This window comes from Mus caroli, chromosome 18, assembly GCF_900094665.2.
Source record: "Mus caroli chromosome 18, CAROLI_EIJ_v1.1, whole genome shotgun sequence".
Taxonomy (NCBI): Eukaryota; Metazoa; Chordata; class Mammalia; order Rodentia; family Muridae; genus Mus; species Mus caroli.
In genome coordinates, this window is record NC_034587.1 from 74463160 (window position 1) to 74481612 (window position 18453).

The following is an 18453-nucleotide window of genomic DNA, read 5'->3' on the forward strand; positions in this document are numbered from 1 at the left end:
TCAGGTCCTCTGGGAGAGCAGAAGCACGCTTGTTGTTGACCCATCTTAGCTTTAAACATTGTATCACACATGGTCACACGAGGTCATTTTCATGCATAGAACATGCTTTGAATGTATTTTCTTCCCCATACCCCATGACCCTTTCCCTTCCTGTCTCAACCTCCCAAAACTCATTTGGGTTTTCTACATGGCTTCATTTTTATTTTCATGTCTTCTGTACATATATTTTTGTGGATCTATAAAGTCTAGGAACAAATGAGAGAGTGTGTAATATTTGTCTTTCTGAAACTGATGTAATTTTCTTAGTATGATTATATGTCGTTGCGTCTATTCTCCTGTAAGCAACATTACTTTATGCTTCATTGTGACAAAATGTATACACATACACATATACATACACATATCTATGCATATATATGATACAATGTATAGAATATAAGTGTGTGTATATGAGAATACATATCACATTTTCTGTATTCATTCCTCTGTTGATAGATGCTTGCAGTATATCTATTTCGAGCAGTGCTGTAACAAAGGTGTACCCACATTTTTATGATATGGTGACTTATAGTCACTGGGTGAATACCCAGATATGGTAGAGCAAAGCTGTGTAAATGGGTGTTCATGTTTTCAAAGACTATTCTATATATCTCAAGGCCTTGCATGTTAGAACTGGAAAAGAAAGAAATAGAATTTTGAGACTCTCTCATCTGCCCCCCCTTCTACAATTTGGGAGCTGCAGCTTGCAGGAATGGAGCACCTTGTCTGTGGCCACACTGTTAGCAGAGCCACCAGTAGACAGTGTCTCTGTCCTGTGTTTGGCACTTGAGACTTGTCTTCTCACCCTGCATCCTGTAAGTGTTTGATTTTTGCTCTGTCAGTTCCAGTGTGCTTCAGAACGTGATGGCCCATGTTAGGTATTCTAAAGTCCATTTCTCTTATTCTAAAGTCCGTTCCTTCCATTTTCTCAAGAACACACCTTCCTAAATCTCCCTGATATTTCTGGACTGGGCAGTGGACTGAGAGACAGACTGAATCAAGAGGGTTTGTTCCATGAGAGTGCTTTATTATAGGGGGCTCCAGCTTTTTAATACATCAACCAATGGCCCATCCTTTAAGAATGTGGGGTTCTTTGTAACCGCAAGATAAGTGAGCCTCTCATTAATAGCTGGTACTTTGGGCGCGATCTCTCTTTTTCCGTTCGTACAGCTCATTAGTTAGCCAATGGACTCACCTAAATTTTGATTTCTTTTGATCCTTTTGTCTCATGCCATGAGGAAGATATTAGTAAGTATGGATGGGCTAATATCTCATTTAAACTCATGAAATCTTACGACAATCTTGTAAATGAGATTAGCGAGTCAAAGGCCAGCTATAACTTAGGCAATGCTTGACTCATTTTCCTTCAGAATGACATTGTACTGTCTTCCCATCCACTCTACTGAACTGTGTGTCAGCACTGCCAGTCTTCCCGAGTTCCATCTGCCTTTTCTCATCCCCTTCTCTATTCCAACTGTAAAACTAGATTCTAATTTTCACCTAATACTTAATAATCTGCCTAGCTCCACAGTGCCCCAGCTCCTCTGCCTTGCTTCCTAGATATTCTATAATAGAGCAAGTGTCGTTATCCAGCCTCATATTTTTTTCTTTAATGTGCCCTCTCTGCCACCGCACTAACTTGTCACTGCTTCACCCCCATGTCTAATGTCTGTCCACCCCACACTGTCTGGCTTGTACTCTACACCATCTGTGACACTCATCTTGGCTTATTTGGTCACATGAATCCATCCATTCTCTGGATCTTTATTGCATGTTCACAAGGTATTTTGATGTACAGTTCTTGGAGTTTAAGTTTTTGACAGGGTTTTTAATGTAGCTCAGGCTGGCCCTGAATTCACAGTCCTTCTGCCTTAGCCTTCTGTGCCTTGAGATCATATGCACCCATCACCCCAGTTCACAGTAGAAGAGAAGTAGTTGTCATAGTCGCAACACACGTGAAATATATATGATAAATATTTCCTAACTCAATTAAACTCCTTGGAGTGATCAATTCTTCCATAACCAAGTGACCTTTGACTCTAGGCATTGGCAGAAAGAAACTGAGGCCCAGAGAGAAGGGTCTTACCTGGGCCACACCGGGGTCAGTTATGAAGCCAGGCATTGACTGCCATCTTGTTTTGACTTTTATTCCTGGAGTATAGGCGTTTTATACTTTTCATATGAAATCAATGGGTGTGTGACTTTTAAGTCAAAGCATAAATTATTTCATCTATCAAAAAGAATAACAAAAGGTTACAAAGATAGATATCCCCATTGGAAGCAAATTTTCCTGAGTCACTGTTGTAGGCCTTTCCCTTACGGCAGTATTTCCATACTGCCTTTCCACAACCCTATTTCATACTTTCCCCGATTATCTATGACACAGATAGCTAATTGATTGTAGACGTCTACCAATAAGTTTAGATACAGCCTCAGGACCCTTAACATGACGACCCAAACATCTAATACCAATCAGCCAGACTTGGCCCTTGAGGGCAAAATTATTTTTCTTCCTACCATTATGGAAGGATGTGTGTTTTGTACACATTTGAGAGAAAGGGTATGAGGCAGAGGCCATGAGTAGATTGCTATAGCTAAGCCTTGAAGGATGTCTTTTCCCCAGGGTAGAGATTAAAAAGTCCCCCGAAAAGAGCAGAAAAAAAATCCCAAGTTCCTCCACTGTCAAATAAGATCTAGCCACCTGCAGCCAGACCCGGTGGACTTGTGATATTTTACATAAACACTTAGAACCTATCTCCTAACAATTGTTGGAGCTCCTTCATCAATGGCCAGTCTCAGGAAGGACAAATGAGATTATAAAATTTACTACCGAACAAGATAATGAGCTTCCCACCTCTTATCTACTCAGATCTGACTCAGGAGACAAATGACCCACGAGGAAAGGCCAAATCACTTCTCTTAACTGCTATTAAAGTGCCCCGCTGTCCCTTAGGGGAACGGTTCTGTCTCTTGGAGTTTGTCTGCTGTGCTCCTGTCTACACTGTGTGTTCTTTGTTAAAACTTTTCTGTCAGTTTGGTGTGGTGAACACTTTTGCCCTGGGCTTCCCTTTCCTGTGTGGATACTTTGGTGGCTCAGCCAGGAAGCTCTTCCCTCATCTCCTTAGGCTTCTCTTCACTTGGGGGTTTAAGGTGGTTGGCAGAGTGCCCCATGCATGGTACCTGGAAATCTCTGGGGCTGTTCTTCAGTGAGATCCAAAGGTTTCTGCGCTGAGACTTTACACGGCTGCCACCCATTAAGGCATGAGCTAAGAGTTCATTTTAGTCAGTCTTCAAGGGTGAAGGGTTGCTTGTCTTCCTTTTGGGATTCCCCTCACCTTCAACATGTGATATGGAGACAGTGGCAACTTGTTTGGCATGAGTTTACACGTTTGGTGAGGACACCTTCATTCCTGTCTCCTGTCACTCCTCTGTCTTGTGTCTGTCACTCACCACCACAGAGCCGGAGGGAGCAGCCATGTGTGGCCGATGATGGTGTTCACACCTGCGGTTTTCCTTCCACGCCAGACTTCCTGTTCTGAGAGGCCAGTGGGCAGCCAATGTTTCTTACTAGCTAGCTCAACCGCTGGCTCGCCGCTGCCTACAGCCACAGCTCTGCTCAATAGCTGCTTCTGATGTCTCCTCTGACCTTTCCGCCTCATTCTGGTCCCTTTCCTTTCCACCCACGGCTTTCTCTAGTAGCACCACACTCCCTTTGCACAGGGAACATAACACAGGGAATTCAGAGAGCATTTAAAGGCAAGTTCTTCCCTAAGGAGAACATCCTTCTCCATGGGGTGGCTGATGGGAACTCTGGCACCTCTGAGTACATACTTCCTTCTCCATGTCTGACTTTTCCCAGATACAACCCAAGCTAGGATCTTTTAGCCTGGATCCAAAAGACTTACTGTGACCTTTGTCAAACCTGGCAGTTATCTGCATTGTCCTGACTGCATGATGCATGCACGAATAAGGAAAGGTCCTGTGTCTTGTCTCTAGCAAGCATCTGAGCAGCTAAGGTTCATACTTGTAAACAAATCCAGTCTGGTTGGGCTCTGTTACTGTGCCTGACACAGAGTCCCACTGGTCTTATTGGGCCACTGGTGTAAGGAATGAAAGAGAAGGACTGAATGAAACCTATAATTGTTTATCTATTGAAAAAGAGGAAAAAGACGTGTGTGTGTGTGTGTGTGTGTGTGTGTGTGTGTGTGTTGAGAGAGAGAGAGAGAGAGAGACAGAGAGAGACAGAGAGAGACAGAGAGAAGGAGGGAAGGAGGGAAGGAGATATACATGTGTGTATATCGGTGGGTTTGAATGTGTATCTATGGGTGTGTGTGTGTGTGTGTGTGCCTGTGTGTGTGTATGTATGTGTGTGTGGAGAGAGAAAGAGAGAGACAGAGAGAGATGTATATGGGTGGGTTTGAATGTGTATTGTGAGTATAAGTGTGTGTGTGCCTATGTGTGTGTTGCGGGGATACACATGTGTATGTGTCCCTCTGTCACATTCCAGCTTATTCCCTTGAAACAGGGTCTCTCAGTGAACCTGGAGCTCACCTTTTTTGGGGGGGGGAGTGCAGGTTGGCTGACTAGGGAGCCCTCTTTTTGTTCCTGCCTCCAACAAGTACTGGGTTACTTGCATGCACAACCATACTGCCATTACATAGGCTCTGGGGCTCTGAACTCAGATCCTCATGCGTGCTCAGCACGTTCTCTTACGCCTGAGCCATATAGCCATCCTGGAAAGGACCACGGTTACAACTGTTAACTATGAGCTCTGGGAAATAACAGCACGGGGGCTTCTGAACACCCTGCGCTCTCTCAGTCTATAACGACTGAAACTTGTGTGAAAGCAAACCAGCCTTAATCCCGAGAGTCCAGAGGGCCGAGCTACCCTGGCCATAGCTTTATAAGCTAAGACTCTCCATGTATGAGCGTAAAGCTTCAAACGCTAGAACCAGGGCCTGTAGACTCCATCCACTAGTGATTAGACACACATGGACCTTAAGTTCTTTAATAACTGGGAGAAGACCTTAGACCAAAAGTGTCAAGGTAGAAGAAGAAGGGATAAGAGGCAGGTGCACATGATGGCAATAGGGGTGACAGCCACCACCCTGCCCATCTCGGGGAATCTCAGGGCGCCATCTAGTAGCAACATGACCTAGGCTCAGGTCAAAAGACTCTCTCCTGTTCTTGTTGTGGCTAGCTGGGGCATTTCATCGGACAGCGGCTAAAGCCACCAAGACACAAGTCTCACCCAATCCACAAAGAAGAGGCCTGTTGAATGCAAGATCCTCTCTTCCCTTAATGAGAGATCAAAGCCGAAGAAGGATAAACGCCCCTGACTCTGTTCCTTGACTACGAGGAGCCCAACCTCTCTCAACGCCTCAAAGGGGAGAATCACCCTCCCTTTGAGGAATATTCAGCTCTGAGGCTGTACAAGCTCCTGTCTCCTCTAGGTCTGTGGATGGTCCTTGAATCACCCTCTACGTGGCAGGGAGAAAAAAAATCACATTCCTCTCTGATACTGAGGCTCTGTCTCCCTCAATCCCCCTAATGGAAAAGCTGTAATAATCATCATCAGACTACACATTTGAGGGCTCACTTTTCATCCCTGACCATCTTCTCCAGTTTGACTTTCCAGTCCTCCAACCAGCTTGTTTTTTTTTAAAATCTCCTTTAACCTGTCTGGTAAACAAATATCTTCCACCCAGTATTTATGATCCTCCCTGGTCGCCCCATTCCTTCCCCAGATAGATCTATCATCCACACCTTTGAGGCTCTCCTAAGTTTCTGGGATTGTAGACACAGCCTTTCTACCTGTCCCTGCCCCATGATGGTCCAGAATCATTGGGAGCCTTAAAGGCCATCCCTGCAGTTTCTACTGGAGACCTCTACACCACCCAACAAATTCCTCTTAAAATATATAATACTTTTGTTCCTGCCTAGTGTTTGATGTTGCTCCCACTAACGTTCAATCTTGCCACAGAGTTCTTAAAGACCCCAACCGTTTTTAGGGTCAGAAATCAGAAGGAATATTAAGACAGATTTTCCCTGCTCATACTGTGATACCCACAGCCATGCAGCCATCTACAAAGAAAGAGACATCCTCATTGCTGATAAGACACAGTTAAACTTGCCCCTGAAGTTTTGGGCCTTGCCAAGATCTGCCCCCAAACTCAGATGACTATTATGTATGTATACTATATTATTGCAAGGTCCACCATGAAGACAACATTGACACTTCTCTGGGTAAATTTGAGCTTATTAACAAGCCAAACAGGAGGATCAGCTTCTGCTCAAGCCTGCCTTGGGTCTCAGGATTCTTTCTCCCATTTCAGTATGTCCCCTCAGTAGACTCAACAAACCTTACACTAGGGCTTGATAGCCACTCTAGAGGAATGATAATAGATCCCAGAAAACAAGCTCTGTCTCCCTCAATCCCCCTAATGGAAAATCCTTAACAATCATCATCAAACTACACATTTGAGGGCTAAAGCTCTCCAAACTCTAATGTGGCCTCCTCTCACAGACAGACATTCTTCATGTCGTCTATTTCCGAAGTCTGTCCAACTTGTCAGGGAAATCCCAGAGGAGCCATGAGGCTCCATCTCCTCTTACTGCCTGTCCAGTGTAGGAGGACTATGCTGGGAGACTGGCAAACAGACTTCACTGACATCCTTCCTCCTGCTGGGGACTGAGATATCTACTAGCTCCGGTACACACTTTAACTGAGTGGCTGAAGCACTCCTCACAAAGGTAGAAAGGGCCCCCAAGCTGACCAGCCATCATGGAACGCAGTGAGTTACTCTGCGTTCACTTGGTCCTTGCGGTCTGACCTGACCTTCATTTCCAGTATCACACAGGGAATGAGTGAAGCTCTCAAAATTAAGTATTATTTATGCAGCCTCTTACCCTCCATCTTCTGGGAAGGTTAAAGGGCTACTCTATCATTTATGGCAGGTTCTTCCTCTTGCTCTCAACAGCTCTCATAATAGATCCAGAGGGCCACGACCTCCATCATTGTGTTAACATCACCAAAGACAGACAAGCTGTCTCCAAGACTGGGTCAAGTATTGCCGCACACATATTTTCAGGATCACCTTGTCTCATTAACATAAGACTGGGTCCATCTTCTAACCCTTCTGCAAGATAAAAAGGCCATTTGTATCTGACTGAACCTGACCCTATCGGGTCCTCCTAATGTCTTCAATTGTAACCAAGTTACAAGGCTTGTGGTTGTGGATTCATCCACCTAGCATCAAGGTTGTTCTACCACTCCAAATTCAAGCAACCTACTTCCGTGAGCCACCTGGAGATGGCTCCCTTTCTACCAGGCTCCAGGTGAGACCTACCTTCAGATACCTCTAGAATCTAACTTATTAACTGACCTAGCTCGTGACTTGAATTGTAACTCCTATTACCTCAACATCACTGGGCCCTATACTGGACACAGGGCTCCCAGTGTTCAGAATCACTCTTAAACTTCCCATCTGTCTTCCTCAAATCACTCTAGTCACCTGTAAGCACCAAAGGCTTTGCTATTCTTTTATTTCTGTCCACATCCCCTTTCCTATTGTCTTAATTCTGCTCTTTATCATAGGCCTCCCTTTACTTCACATCCTGGTATAATGGATACCTTCCAGATTATAGGACATTAAGATCTAGATGACTTTGTCTGTGGGATAGCTGTTTACACTGATTCCCACTTGACCTTCAAGTGATGTCCCAGCCTGACCTGCACGTTTGGCTCAAACCTTTGTGTCTTCTGCTCCTACCATTCTGTGGCAGAACAGCAATGCCAACCAAGGCTCCCTGCTGCTCTCTCTCAGCTCCTAGGTAGTTCCAGAAGAAGAGACCTCCATGCCCTTCATCAATAATTTGACCTTGTTGATCTGCCAGGGCAGATCTAGAAACAAAAAAGCAAAAAAATAAGGGTGCCCCAAATAAACCCAAGATGTCTTTACTCTCACAACCGGATTCCAACCGCTTTGAGCTTGACACAGTGGATTGTAAGGTCATACAAAAACAATGACAGCCTAATTCTCACTGACCTCTGGTACCTCACCCCAAATGGACAATCCCTGGGAGGACGAATGGAGGTGTAAAATTTACTATCTACCATGACAGAGTTACCCACTTCCTGTCTACTTAAATATGATCCAACACAAATGGCCCACGGGGCACATCTTAGTCACTTTCTTACCTGATATTAAAGTACTCTGTTCTCGCTCACAGAGGCAATTCTCGTTCTCTGAGAATTTATCCACTATGTTTTAAAACTTTTAGGATTTTATAGTAAAACTTTTATGTTGGATCTGGGAAGCTGGCCCAGTGGATAAAGCACTTACGGCACGAGCACGAAGATTAAGATTTGGATCCATAGACCCACAGAAAAGCCAGGCAGGTGTGGGAGCCCTGTACTTCCAGCACCTGTGGGGGGCAGAGATAGGGGACCAGGGCAAGCTGGCTAGCAGACTGACCAAAACTGATGATGCTGGGGTTTAGTGAGGGACCCAGCTGCAACAAATATAGAATGATGGTCACCCAATGTCAACTTTAGCTCTCCACACACATGCATACACGTGTATATGTCTGCATGTGAGCACCCCCCCCCCGACATGTTTATCTCAGTTCTTGTATGATAAGTACTTTTAACCCTATGCTTTGGTTTGGGGGCAGATCATATATTTTGTAAGGCTGTCCATGGTCTAATCAGATAAATTCTATATGCTGGAATAATGCCCCTTATGGTCTCTGTCATCCAGAAATACCCCTTTCTGCAGCTATATAGAATAAGCATATCCTATTGAAATTGATATATATGAGGGCACCAAGGAAATAGATTGCTGAGGAACTGGGATGTATAGACACACCTGGAGCAGGATGAACCAGTTCTGTTGGCATTGTCTACAGAAGGGAACAGGACACACGGAGATAGGTCAAGCCTGGGGCAGATAATGACATCCTGGAAGGAGGTATTGACTCTATCTCATTAGACAGAAGTTTGAACCCAGAGGTTCATTTCAACACAGTGCTCCCCTGAAGACTCTTGGATACCAGAGCTCTAAGGCTTGAAGATGCGTAGGAAGGATGACAGACCACACAAGGCTCACACAGTCAGGAGAGGTGGGAAAGGGGCTCTGGGGCTGATTTGTTACCCCGGTTCTATCACACAGTGAGCAAGACAGGCCAGCTCAGGTGGTCAATGTGTGCACCTAAACTTCAGCCCCTGCTCATTTATCACGGGGGTAAGTCTCTGGACTAGCTGAGGGTTCTTCATCTATAAGACAAGAGATTTGAACTATAAATATTTAAGAGCCTTTCCAGCTTTAAGCTTCCAGGATCTAGTTTTTTTGTTTTTGTTTTTTGTTTTTGTTTTGTTAGTATTCTTAGTAGGTTTCTCCATCCCATGACTGCCTTCCCCAGATAGAGTTCAATGGAAGACAGAAGAGTTTTCTTTGGAAAGGCCAGATGGTCCTGTAGGTTGGCATCTCCCTGGTTCCCTTCTGCCCCCAGTGACTCTTACCTGGGCTTCTCTTGATTCTCAGATAGGACTGGAGAAATCTAGATCATCAGACTTGAGAAGAAACTTCTTGCCAATGTCTGTGGTCCTCAGCTCCAGGCGCTTTGAAGTCTCCTATGCTCGTATCTCCTCACTGCCCTGCATCTTCCAGCCCTTCCTCTTGACAACTTTCTGTGAATCCACTACGTTTTACCCCTAAACCCATGCCTGCCAAAGGTCTGCCAGTGGAGGAAGAAGAAAGACAAACATCTCTCGGCAGTCAGCCCTCCGGCACACTGACCTTGTTGACTTAAGGTGCTTCCTAAGCCCCTCAGGGGAGATGTATTCTAGCTGTCATGGTCTCTTTACCAGCTGAATCAGGTAACTTCCCTGACCCGGCAGCCCTGCAACTGTCTAGCTGCTTCCTTGTTGTCTCTCAGGTGTTACCCACGTCTCATTAGAATTCTAGCTCCAGTATTTGTCTTTAAGAGATGACCTAAGCATTGTCTCCTTGGGGGACCAATTTGCCTTCCAACCTCAGTAAGTGCACCTGATCTCCCAGCAGTGTCTCAGTGGAAAGTCTGGCACAGCCTAATACTAAATGTGGGATTTCTGTGGAAAACTTCAGACCTTTTCCCCTAACTCTTGTTGACCAGGGTCTCCTGGTAGCTCACCAGGTTCCTCTCAGATTAAGAAGGGTATATGACCTAACCGGTGTGGTCAAAATACACCCTGAGGTCTATATATTAGGGAGGCTGGCCCTCGCAAGTCCCATGATGCCACGGGTCTGGTGGGCTGACTTGTGGGGGAGGGGGCTAACAAAACATGCTTTGCTTGACTTCAAGAGTAAACTGGGTCATCAACCTTACACACACATACTGCTCCCAGCATACACGTAGGGGTGGAGGTGGCATCCTTCCCAGGACCACAATGATACCTCACACCAAGGACATTAGCTCCACCTGAGTAGACAAACTTTCCTGCTGACGTCAAAGGTTCCCTTCCTACACCAGGTGTTTGGGACTCCCAAAGAAGGACCTTGATCAAGGAGGATGAAATGCAAACAAGAGGGGTGGGTGGCACTCAGGGGCTCCCACATTCCAGGGACAGGCTGAGAGCTGGTTGAGAGAAGACTAATTCCACACTTAGGCCCTTCCAGGGTCCATGACAGACTGCTCCTCGTACCCAAGTCTCCCGCTTTTGTTTCCCCTGGCTGTCTAGGCTCTCAGCTCTGTCTCAGATACCCTTCGCCCTCTCGCTCTGACTCCTCTAGGACTCTTGAGCTTTTCATGATGAGCTCGGTCCTGCTTCTCAAGCATCCATCCTGGTTCGCTCAGACATAGCATGGAGATGCTGCATATGAGCAAGAATATGCCACCGAGCCAGAAAGAGAAGAGTCACCCGTGAAGTCACCATAAAGAAGTCATCCAGGAATGTCACACTGGGCTCATGAGCTAACTAGAACTATGGTGTAATAGGCACCTCTTGGCCACACGCTATACACATGGTTTATCTGGGAAGAGGCAGCCAGCTGCCTTAGAAAGCAGGACACGGTGGAGTCTTGTGCCTATCAGGTCCCAGCACATGCTGGAGCACACTTCCAAGGGCACCTGGAGGCCTACAGTCTCTTTAGACCTTGAGGGCTTAATCAGAAGTCACGTCAAAAGGAAGCTTCCTTCAGCTCTGCATTTTCATATTTGAAGAAGGAGCATGGTGAATTTAACACGAGGGCCTACGCAGTCACCAGATTCTTTGGGGCAAGGGGCCATACTATTTGTTGAGTAAATTTAAGTTCAAGTCACTTGTGCTCCAAAGTGTGTCTGTCTCCTTGGCTTCCTTTTGTTCCTGAAGCTCTCGTCCCCTCCTAACTGTAAGAACAGGCGGGAGGCTCAGAGTTATCATTCATAGATGGTTGCTTCAAGGGGACTCCCTCCCACCTTATCTTTTAAGGTACCAGAATTTCTAGATCCACTCCAGACAGAACGGGTCCCTATGGATTCCTCTATCTTCTTGGAATGGCTAGAGGCAGGCAAAACACAAGATGCCCCTGGCCTCGCTCCCCCTTGAAAATGTGGGTTCTTTTAAAGGAGTTTTCAAACTGCCACTCCCACTTGGTTTTAGACGAGCATGTCTCAAGTCCCTCACACCTTTTGAGATCTGAGGGAGCAAAGGCTCTGCATCACACAGGACGTACACTGGCATATGGTGGGATACTGGGTGGATAGAGTCACAAATGCAGACTGAGAAGACCAAATAGTGGCTGCATCTTAGAAGGGCTGAAGAGAGGAAGAATAGGTGTTCAGAGGGAATAGGTGTGGGGAGGGGCAGGCTGGGGGAGAGACCACATGAGTGACACTCTCAAGTAACCAGGACAAGAATCTTGCTGAGCTGACTAGATGACTGGTTAAACTCTGTAAAAATCTGCAAAGCATAGAACATGTTGTTCTGATGTTCTGCCACACTAGCGGGATGCTGCAGTGGTCACCTGGTCTAACCCTCTGCCCAGTAAACAAAGTGCCCCAACATGTCTCCAGTTGCTTCAGCATTGCCCGAGTGGGAAACTGAGTCTAAGCAGCTCCCATTGCTTGGACAACTGTTACAAAGACATGGTTCACAGACTCATCCCACTGTCACCTATGCTGTGCTTCCAAGCCATCCACTGCAGATAGCTAAGGCTCCATCCATTTTTCTTCACAAGGCATATAACCACCATTTCTAGCAGGATAAGGATCCTTCAGTCCATTTACCCAGCTTGGCCGCATCTCGGCCCCTTTCCATCACAGACAGGTTCTGAGTATGCTGCATGAGTTTCTCAGTACTCTCCTCCTCTTAGAATCTAACCTATTCTCATAAATGACACCTACCACCTAAGCATGGCGAGTGACCGACCATGCTTACTTCATTACCAACCTAGGGCTGTTTATATTTTAACAGGTTCCAATCCTTAAATTCAAGGGATGGCTGGAAACTTTTGGGTAGTAGCTACGGGAAACTATGGGGACAGGAGGAGGAGAAGAGGCATAGAAATTTTCCTGGAGTCCTTAAAAATCATACCTGAGACAAATCCTGAACAGAAGACCAACCCAACCAGGCAACTGCCTCAATAAGAAAACTGGTGCTGTGAGCTAAACTGCACAGGCTGTCTGGCCAGGCAAATCACCGTAAAATAAATTCCTTGAAGGCAGGGCTGGGTCTGATGCTTTCCTGGTTTATTGTCAAGCCCTGGGTTGAGTAACATATTAATAGTTCCACATAAAGGAATCTTCTGGGTGAATGAACAAATACGGTCAGCGTACAGGCAGAATTCTCGGGCTCTGCGTACTGGCAGATTCTACGTGGTCGCCAACACGAGAGCCCAGATGGGAAGGGATGGGTGAAGTTGGGGGTTACATAGCTTTCAAAGGCAAGAGGAGACAAGCACGAAGGGTTATGCGCAGCCCTACCCCAAAGGTTTTATAGAACCCAAATTACAATTTCTGAACCCCCAAATCCAATGCATCTGCTGAGTTGCAGGAAATAACCCATTAAATACCTCAATGCAACAAAGATCAACGGTGAAAACCGGGAAAGGAAAGGCAAGTAGCTTGGAACAAAGGTAACGGAGGCCTGAGGTGGGTGGAGAGAGGCTCCAGGGTCAGAGGAGGAAAGAGGGGAGAAGGATGCAGGTCACACCAATGTCAGAGCAAAATCTCTGAGGAAAGACTTGGATTTATGTGTTGGAAGGCAGGCCAATGAGAACGGGCACTAGGCTCAACTTTAGAAACAATGTGGATATCTACAGAGGAAGGTTGCTTATAAAAGAAAAAAGAATCATGTTTCTCATTTGAAATAGAGCTAGGGAATGAAGAGACAGCATCTATGGCCACGTGGGCACCCCCTGACCAGAGAAGATGCCATTCATGGGTTGGGGACAAGACTCTGTGGCCATGCAAAGAGTTGGAAAACATCACCAGCAGTCTTACTCAAAGCAGATCCTTGGGGAAGAGTTCTAAAGGAGCCACACAGAGATAAGCATGGAGCTCGAAAGACGGGACGAAAAGAGGAGCAAAGGGTGGCCAGAGGTCAGTGCTCGGTGCTAACCTCAGATGGACAGATGTGGTGACAGGGCATGGCATGAGGTGGGGCTGAGTATGGATTCTTGCAGAAGGAAGAGATATGTTAGTAAGGATAATAAACAGCTCCAAACCTAGGCTAAGGAAGCACCCAGAGTTTAGAAGTGCACGTTGCGGAGGGGTTGCGGAGGGGAAGCAGGGATGGCTATAAAGGCTTTAGTGTCTCAGTGGAAGAGATGGAGTATGCTATGATTAGCTACTAGGCACTTGTTTTTCCATAACAGAGAAATGGGTTGTTATACCGAGTGCTGGGAAAAGCCATTTAGCTGCTCCTGGAAGGGGGAGCTCAAAGGTTCTAGATTCTTTATTAGAATCTCCAGGGTTCCAGTTTCTCACACTTCTGCTTTCCATCACTGCTAAAGCCCTCTTCTGTGGGAATCTCCTTGTGCCCACCACATCCTAGCTCTAAACCAGGGTGCATTTCCTTCTTACTACATATCCTCATGTGTCTCTACTCCAGGTCTGCCTAGGAGCCACTCAGCCTGGTCCCTGCTACAGCATCCTTTATCTAGATGTGTCACTTATCATCTCTTAACCCCTTTCTCAAAAGACTAAGGAACAGTTTTGTTTCACAACAACAACAGGTAAATCAGACTCCTCACTTCCAATTCCAGCTAGGGCACACCAGCTTCCTTTAATGCTACAATGCGCAGTTATAAAGATCTGGGCAGAGGGGACGAATCAGCCTCAGGATTAGGGAGGACCAGGTGGGTTTGATTTGATACAAGTGCAAGGAAAGTGTGTGCTTGGGTGGATTGGCCCAGAGTGGAGGCCACACGGATGCAGGCAAGGAGAGCATTTCTGCTTGGTGCTGAGCTAGTCACCATTGGGGGACTTCTCCTCTTCAGTGTGTCTCACTGTCAGGAAGTAGATGCGGTTGGCCTCCGGGTAGGTGACTTTGCTGAGTGGGAGCTTGTAGATGCCAGGGTTGTTGCTTGTGAGGAGGAGGAAGGTGAGGGTGGAGAGACAGAAGGCCCAGGTGCCTGAGGGCACGCCAACCTGAAAATTGAAACCAGAAATGGAAGGATGTTGCTAGGCTCCTGTCTTGGACTAGAAACCTGGGGAGAAGGATATGATAGAGATTGAGAATGGAGAGCCCTGCCTTCTCCCAGGTGAAGGTATTAGTAGGCCTAGATTCAGAGTTAGAAGAAATCAAGGTGTTGCTCTCTTTGGGTACACTCAGAATCTTTTAATGCTAGGCCTGAATGGTTTTTATACCCAGACCTAGAGGGCCATCTGTCTATCCCTGTTCTCCACGGCTGTCTTTCAACCCATGTGCACATGCACATACCCACACACCCTAGAATTCCATGCTCAAAATTCTTCTTTGGATAAGTCATGGATAAATCTTGACATGCACATTGGGTAAAGGACAGGATTGTATTACCCTTCCACCCTTCCTCAGTCTTCTATAAGACCTCAGGTGCCTGGAAGCTCTGCTAGCGGAGGAAGACCTTAGGTTAGTGTTCAAACAGTCTGGACTTACCACTGCCATTGTATTGGAGAGGGCCGCTCCCATGTATGCACAGAACAGGGCTGTGGAGGAACAAGACCAGTAGAGTCAGCATCCCAGAGCTTGCCTTCTTCAGCTACTGTCCTAGCAAAACAGGCGTCCCAACCCAGAGCTGGCTTTTTGACAGCCTTAGCATTGGACGCCAGCCTTAACCTGATGTGGTCCCTTCCTTTTCAGGTATCCTCCCACCACCATGCACTCGCTGAAGGCAGAGGATAAAGGTTACACATCCTTTTATCCACTTGCATACTCATCACAGATTCTCATTGGGTCAGGAGTCTTCACTTTGAGAGTGGGGTATCCTCATCTTATCCCCACCAGTTTTGATAATGAATTAGTTCAGACATAGAAAGTCAAGCCAGAGGGGCTTAGTTGTCATTTTCTTAAAAAACTTACCACAGACAAGTGCCAGCAGGTGTGTCTGCCAGGTGAGTGCGTAGAACATGCCGCCAATGGCAACACAGGAGAGGACACAGTTGTAGCTCCAAAGGCCCAGGTAGATCGTCTCAAAGGGAGTGGCCACAGTCAATGCTACAAGAGAAGGTGTGGTGTTTCTGGGTGATTTTGGACCACAGAAGAAAGGCCTTCCCATGGCTGCTGCCAGGCCTCAAGGTGGCCTCTGTCCCCTCATTCACCATATCCCTCCAGCTCTGCTTATCAGAGGGGCCTCTGTAAATATCACAAGATCACAGGAAACCAGATGGTGAGAAAGTCCTGGGTTTACATAGTGGTATGTACGTGTGTGAGCGCGTGAGTGTGTGTGCGTGTGTGTGTGTGTGTGTGTGTATGTGTGCACACGTGTGATGATGTCTGGGTTAAGGAGCAGCCTAGGAAGGGAGGTCTGTTCCCTCCTCCTTCACAAGCAGCTGTGCTGTCAACCGTTACAATTCTGTTTCAGAGGCTTGGCAAAAAAATATACCCAAACATATAGACTAGACTGTCAGAGCCTCAGGGGCAGGTGTAAACAGTAGGTAAATATGGGTGAAGAATCAGCGCCCTTGCATTATTGTTGGGAGGTTTTGATAAATTCAAAATTATTTCCAGTTACTTTTTCTTTTTTTGGAAAGTTCTGTTTCTAAAAGTCTTTGCAAAACATTAAGATTAATTCAAATATAGTCTTGTACCGCCAGGGTCCCCTACCCTATTTTCTGACTCTATTATGGGAAAGAGCATATCCATATATAAATGTGTGTACATATATACACATATGTGTGGGGATATGGAATTACACTTGGGAAATGCCAAACCAATTTTAGGAAACCTTCCCTTTTAGCTTGTTTAACACTTCTAAGTGCTGGACCACGTGTACTCAGCTTGGGCCATCGCTGCTTCGGCCCAAGCTCCCTCCACTGCTGGGCTCCATGGTAAGGACCCTTGCTTTCCTCCACATGTCCTCTTACTTCAATCTGCTTTCTTTGGAGGAGGCTCAAGGAAGGGGAAATTTTTTTTCTCCCCCTGACGATGTTTGAAACTAGTGAAGATGAATCTGAAATGGTTTCCATATACCGAGGAGAAATGGGATGAGAAAAATGTTGCTAAAGATTTCTGCTTCCCCCTGCCTCCCACCCTGCCCCAAGCTGGGATTCTGTCTCACCTGCTAGCAGCCCCACGATTGACCCTATGGCTGCGTGTAAGCAGATGAGTGGGGAGGAGATAAACAGAGCCACCAGGATCACGCCACCTGTCCAGGGATTGTCACAGCCGTAGACCTGGCCGACCCCAACAGGGATGGTTTGTAACAGCTGCAAAGTCAACAGAATGGAGGTCACTAGGCAGATAACACAAAATCCAGGCAGCAGGGTCAACACCAGGCCAGTGGGTAATGAAGGGGAACAGGAGGATGACTATGCCCTCCACCGTGAGAGAGAAGAGGGGGAGGCACAGGCTGGAACAAATAGTTCCTCACTCCACCACCTACCAGGTATCCAGCATTTATCATGCAGTCAGGTGCAGCCCCTAACACAGCACTGGGCTCGAGTGCTTCTGGGGAACACATGGCTTTTACTTTGAGAGGAGAAACTTTGAGAAGGCCAGAATGTACCTCCTTTCTAGATTCCCACTGGAGTATAAGGTACTAAGATATTTCCTAAAGACTTTCCAAAACCCTAGAAATATTCTAGGAATACTGTAAATATTTTAGGCTGTTTTCTTGGATGATTTGATGGGTGACAGTGTAGAGTTACTGGAAGAGACTCCTAGTCTAAAAGTCTTTGCTACCCTTTCTCTCTTTGCACCCAGATACTGTTGACTTGCCCTCATTGAGGGAGCTTGGCCTAGCTCAGGACCTTCTACCTTTAAAATTCTATAATCCAAATTGGGCAACAGAAATTGGACTTGTGTCTCTTTTTCTTCTTCTTGGGGAGGGGGATTTGAGATCACAATCAGGACATGGACCTGCAGAAACTGGGAAGTGAATGTGATCAGGGTGCATGATGGGAAATTCCCAAATAATCAGTACATATATTATATTGGAAAAAATTTGTATATTCCTAAGGTGCTGGAGAGATGGCTCAACAGTTAAGAGCATTTGTTGGTCTTACAGAGGATCTGGGTTTGGTTTCCAATATCTAGAGGGTCACTCACTGCCATTTGTAACTCTGGTTCCATGGGAACCAATACTCTCTTCTGAATCCCACAGGCACTAGACACACACATGGTGCATATACATCTAAGAACACATCTAACAAATCTAAACAATTAAAGTAATTCTGTAGTTATAGTGACAGCTAGAACTGTATGGAAACCTAGTAGAGTAGAAGCTTTCTAAAGTATATACATATATGAACTTGGTCTAAATGAAATTGTCAAATAATGGGGGAGAGAGAATCCCAATTGGCCATTTCTTGTCATCAAATGAAGCTTCCAGTATTGGGACTAGGATACATCTAGTTGAACTGTTGGTCAAAAGGGTCCATGGGGATCCCCAAACAACCCAAAGTCAAACTTGGCTGCTGCCAAGACCGCAGGTTCCTCTCTACAAGCTGACAGCAAGATCCCGTTGCAGAAGACAGCACCCACACAACCCACTGTATATGCCAGTTGAGCTGGTGCCTACATAGAGCTTTCATCCTTACATTCCAGTATCTTTGGTACAGAAAGGTACTCTGCACACGACCCAAAGAGAAACATAGACACCTATCCATCCATAAACCCTTTGATCAACAATGCTGTCCTGCCTGCAAGATCTGCTAGTGCCATGGTGGCACACACTTGTGGGACTAAACAACCAATATCTGGTTTGACTTGAAACCTACACCATGAGCTGGAACCTATACCCAACACTGTGTGAC

The 18453-nt window shown here is 46.1% G+C and overlaps 1 protein-coding gene across 2 annotated transcripts in view; it reads right to left on the reverse strand.

The window, feature by feature from the left end:
- Slc14a2 (solute carrier family 14 member 2) overlaps nt 1-18453 on the reverse strand; it is a 443733-nt gene that overhangs the window by 22611 nt on the left and 402669 nt on the right. Inside the window, exons 9-12 of one of the 2 annotated variants that reach the window (XM_021150469.1) lie at nt 16758-16905; nt 15560-15694; nt 15137-15186; nt 14475-14649 (exon numbers count right to left, since the gene is read on the reverse strand). In XM_021150469.1, coding sequence (XP_021006128.1) covers nt 14475-14649; nt 15137-15186; nt 15560-15694; nt 16758-16905 — 508 coding nt within the window. Of the gene's footprint in view, nt 1-9562; nt 10257-14474; nt 14650-15136; nt 15187-15559; nt 15695-16757; nt 16906-18453 lie in introns of those variants that run through there. The other variant, XM_021150470.1, reaches the window with a different exon arrangement.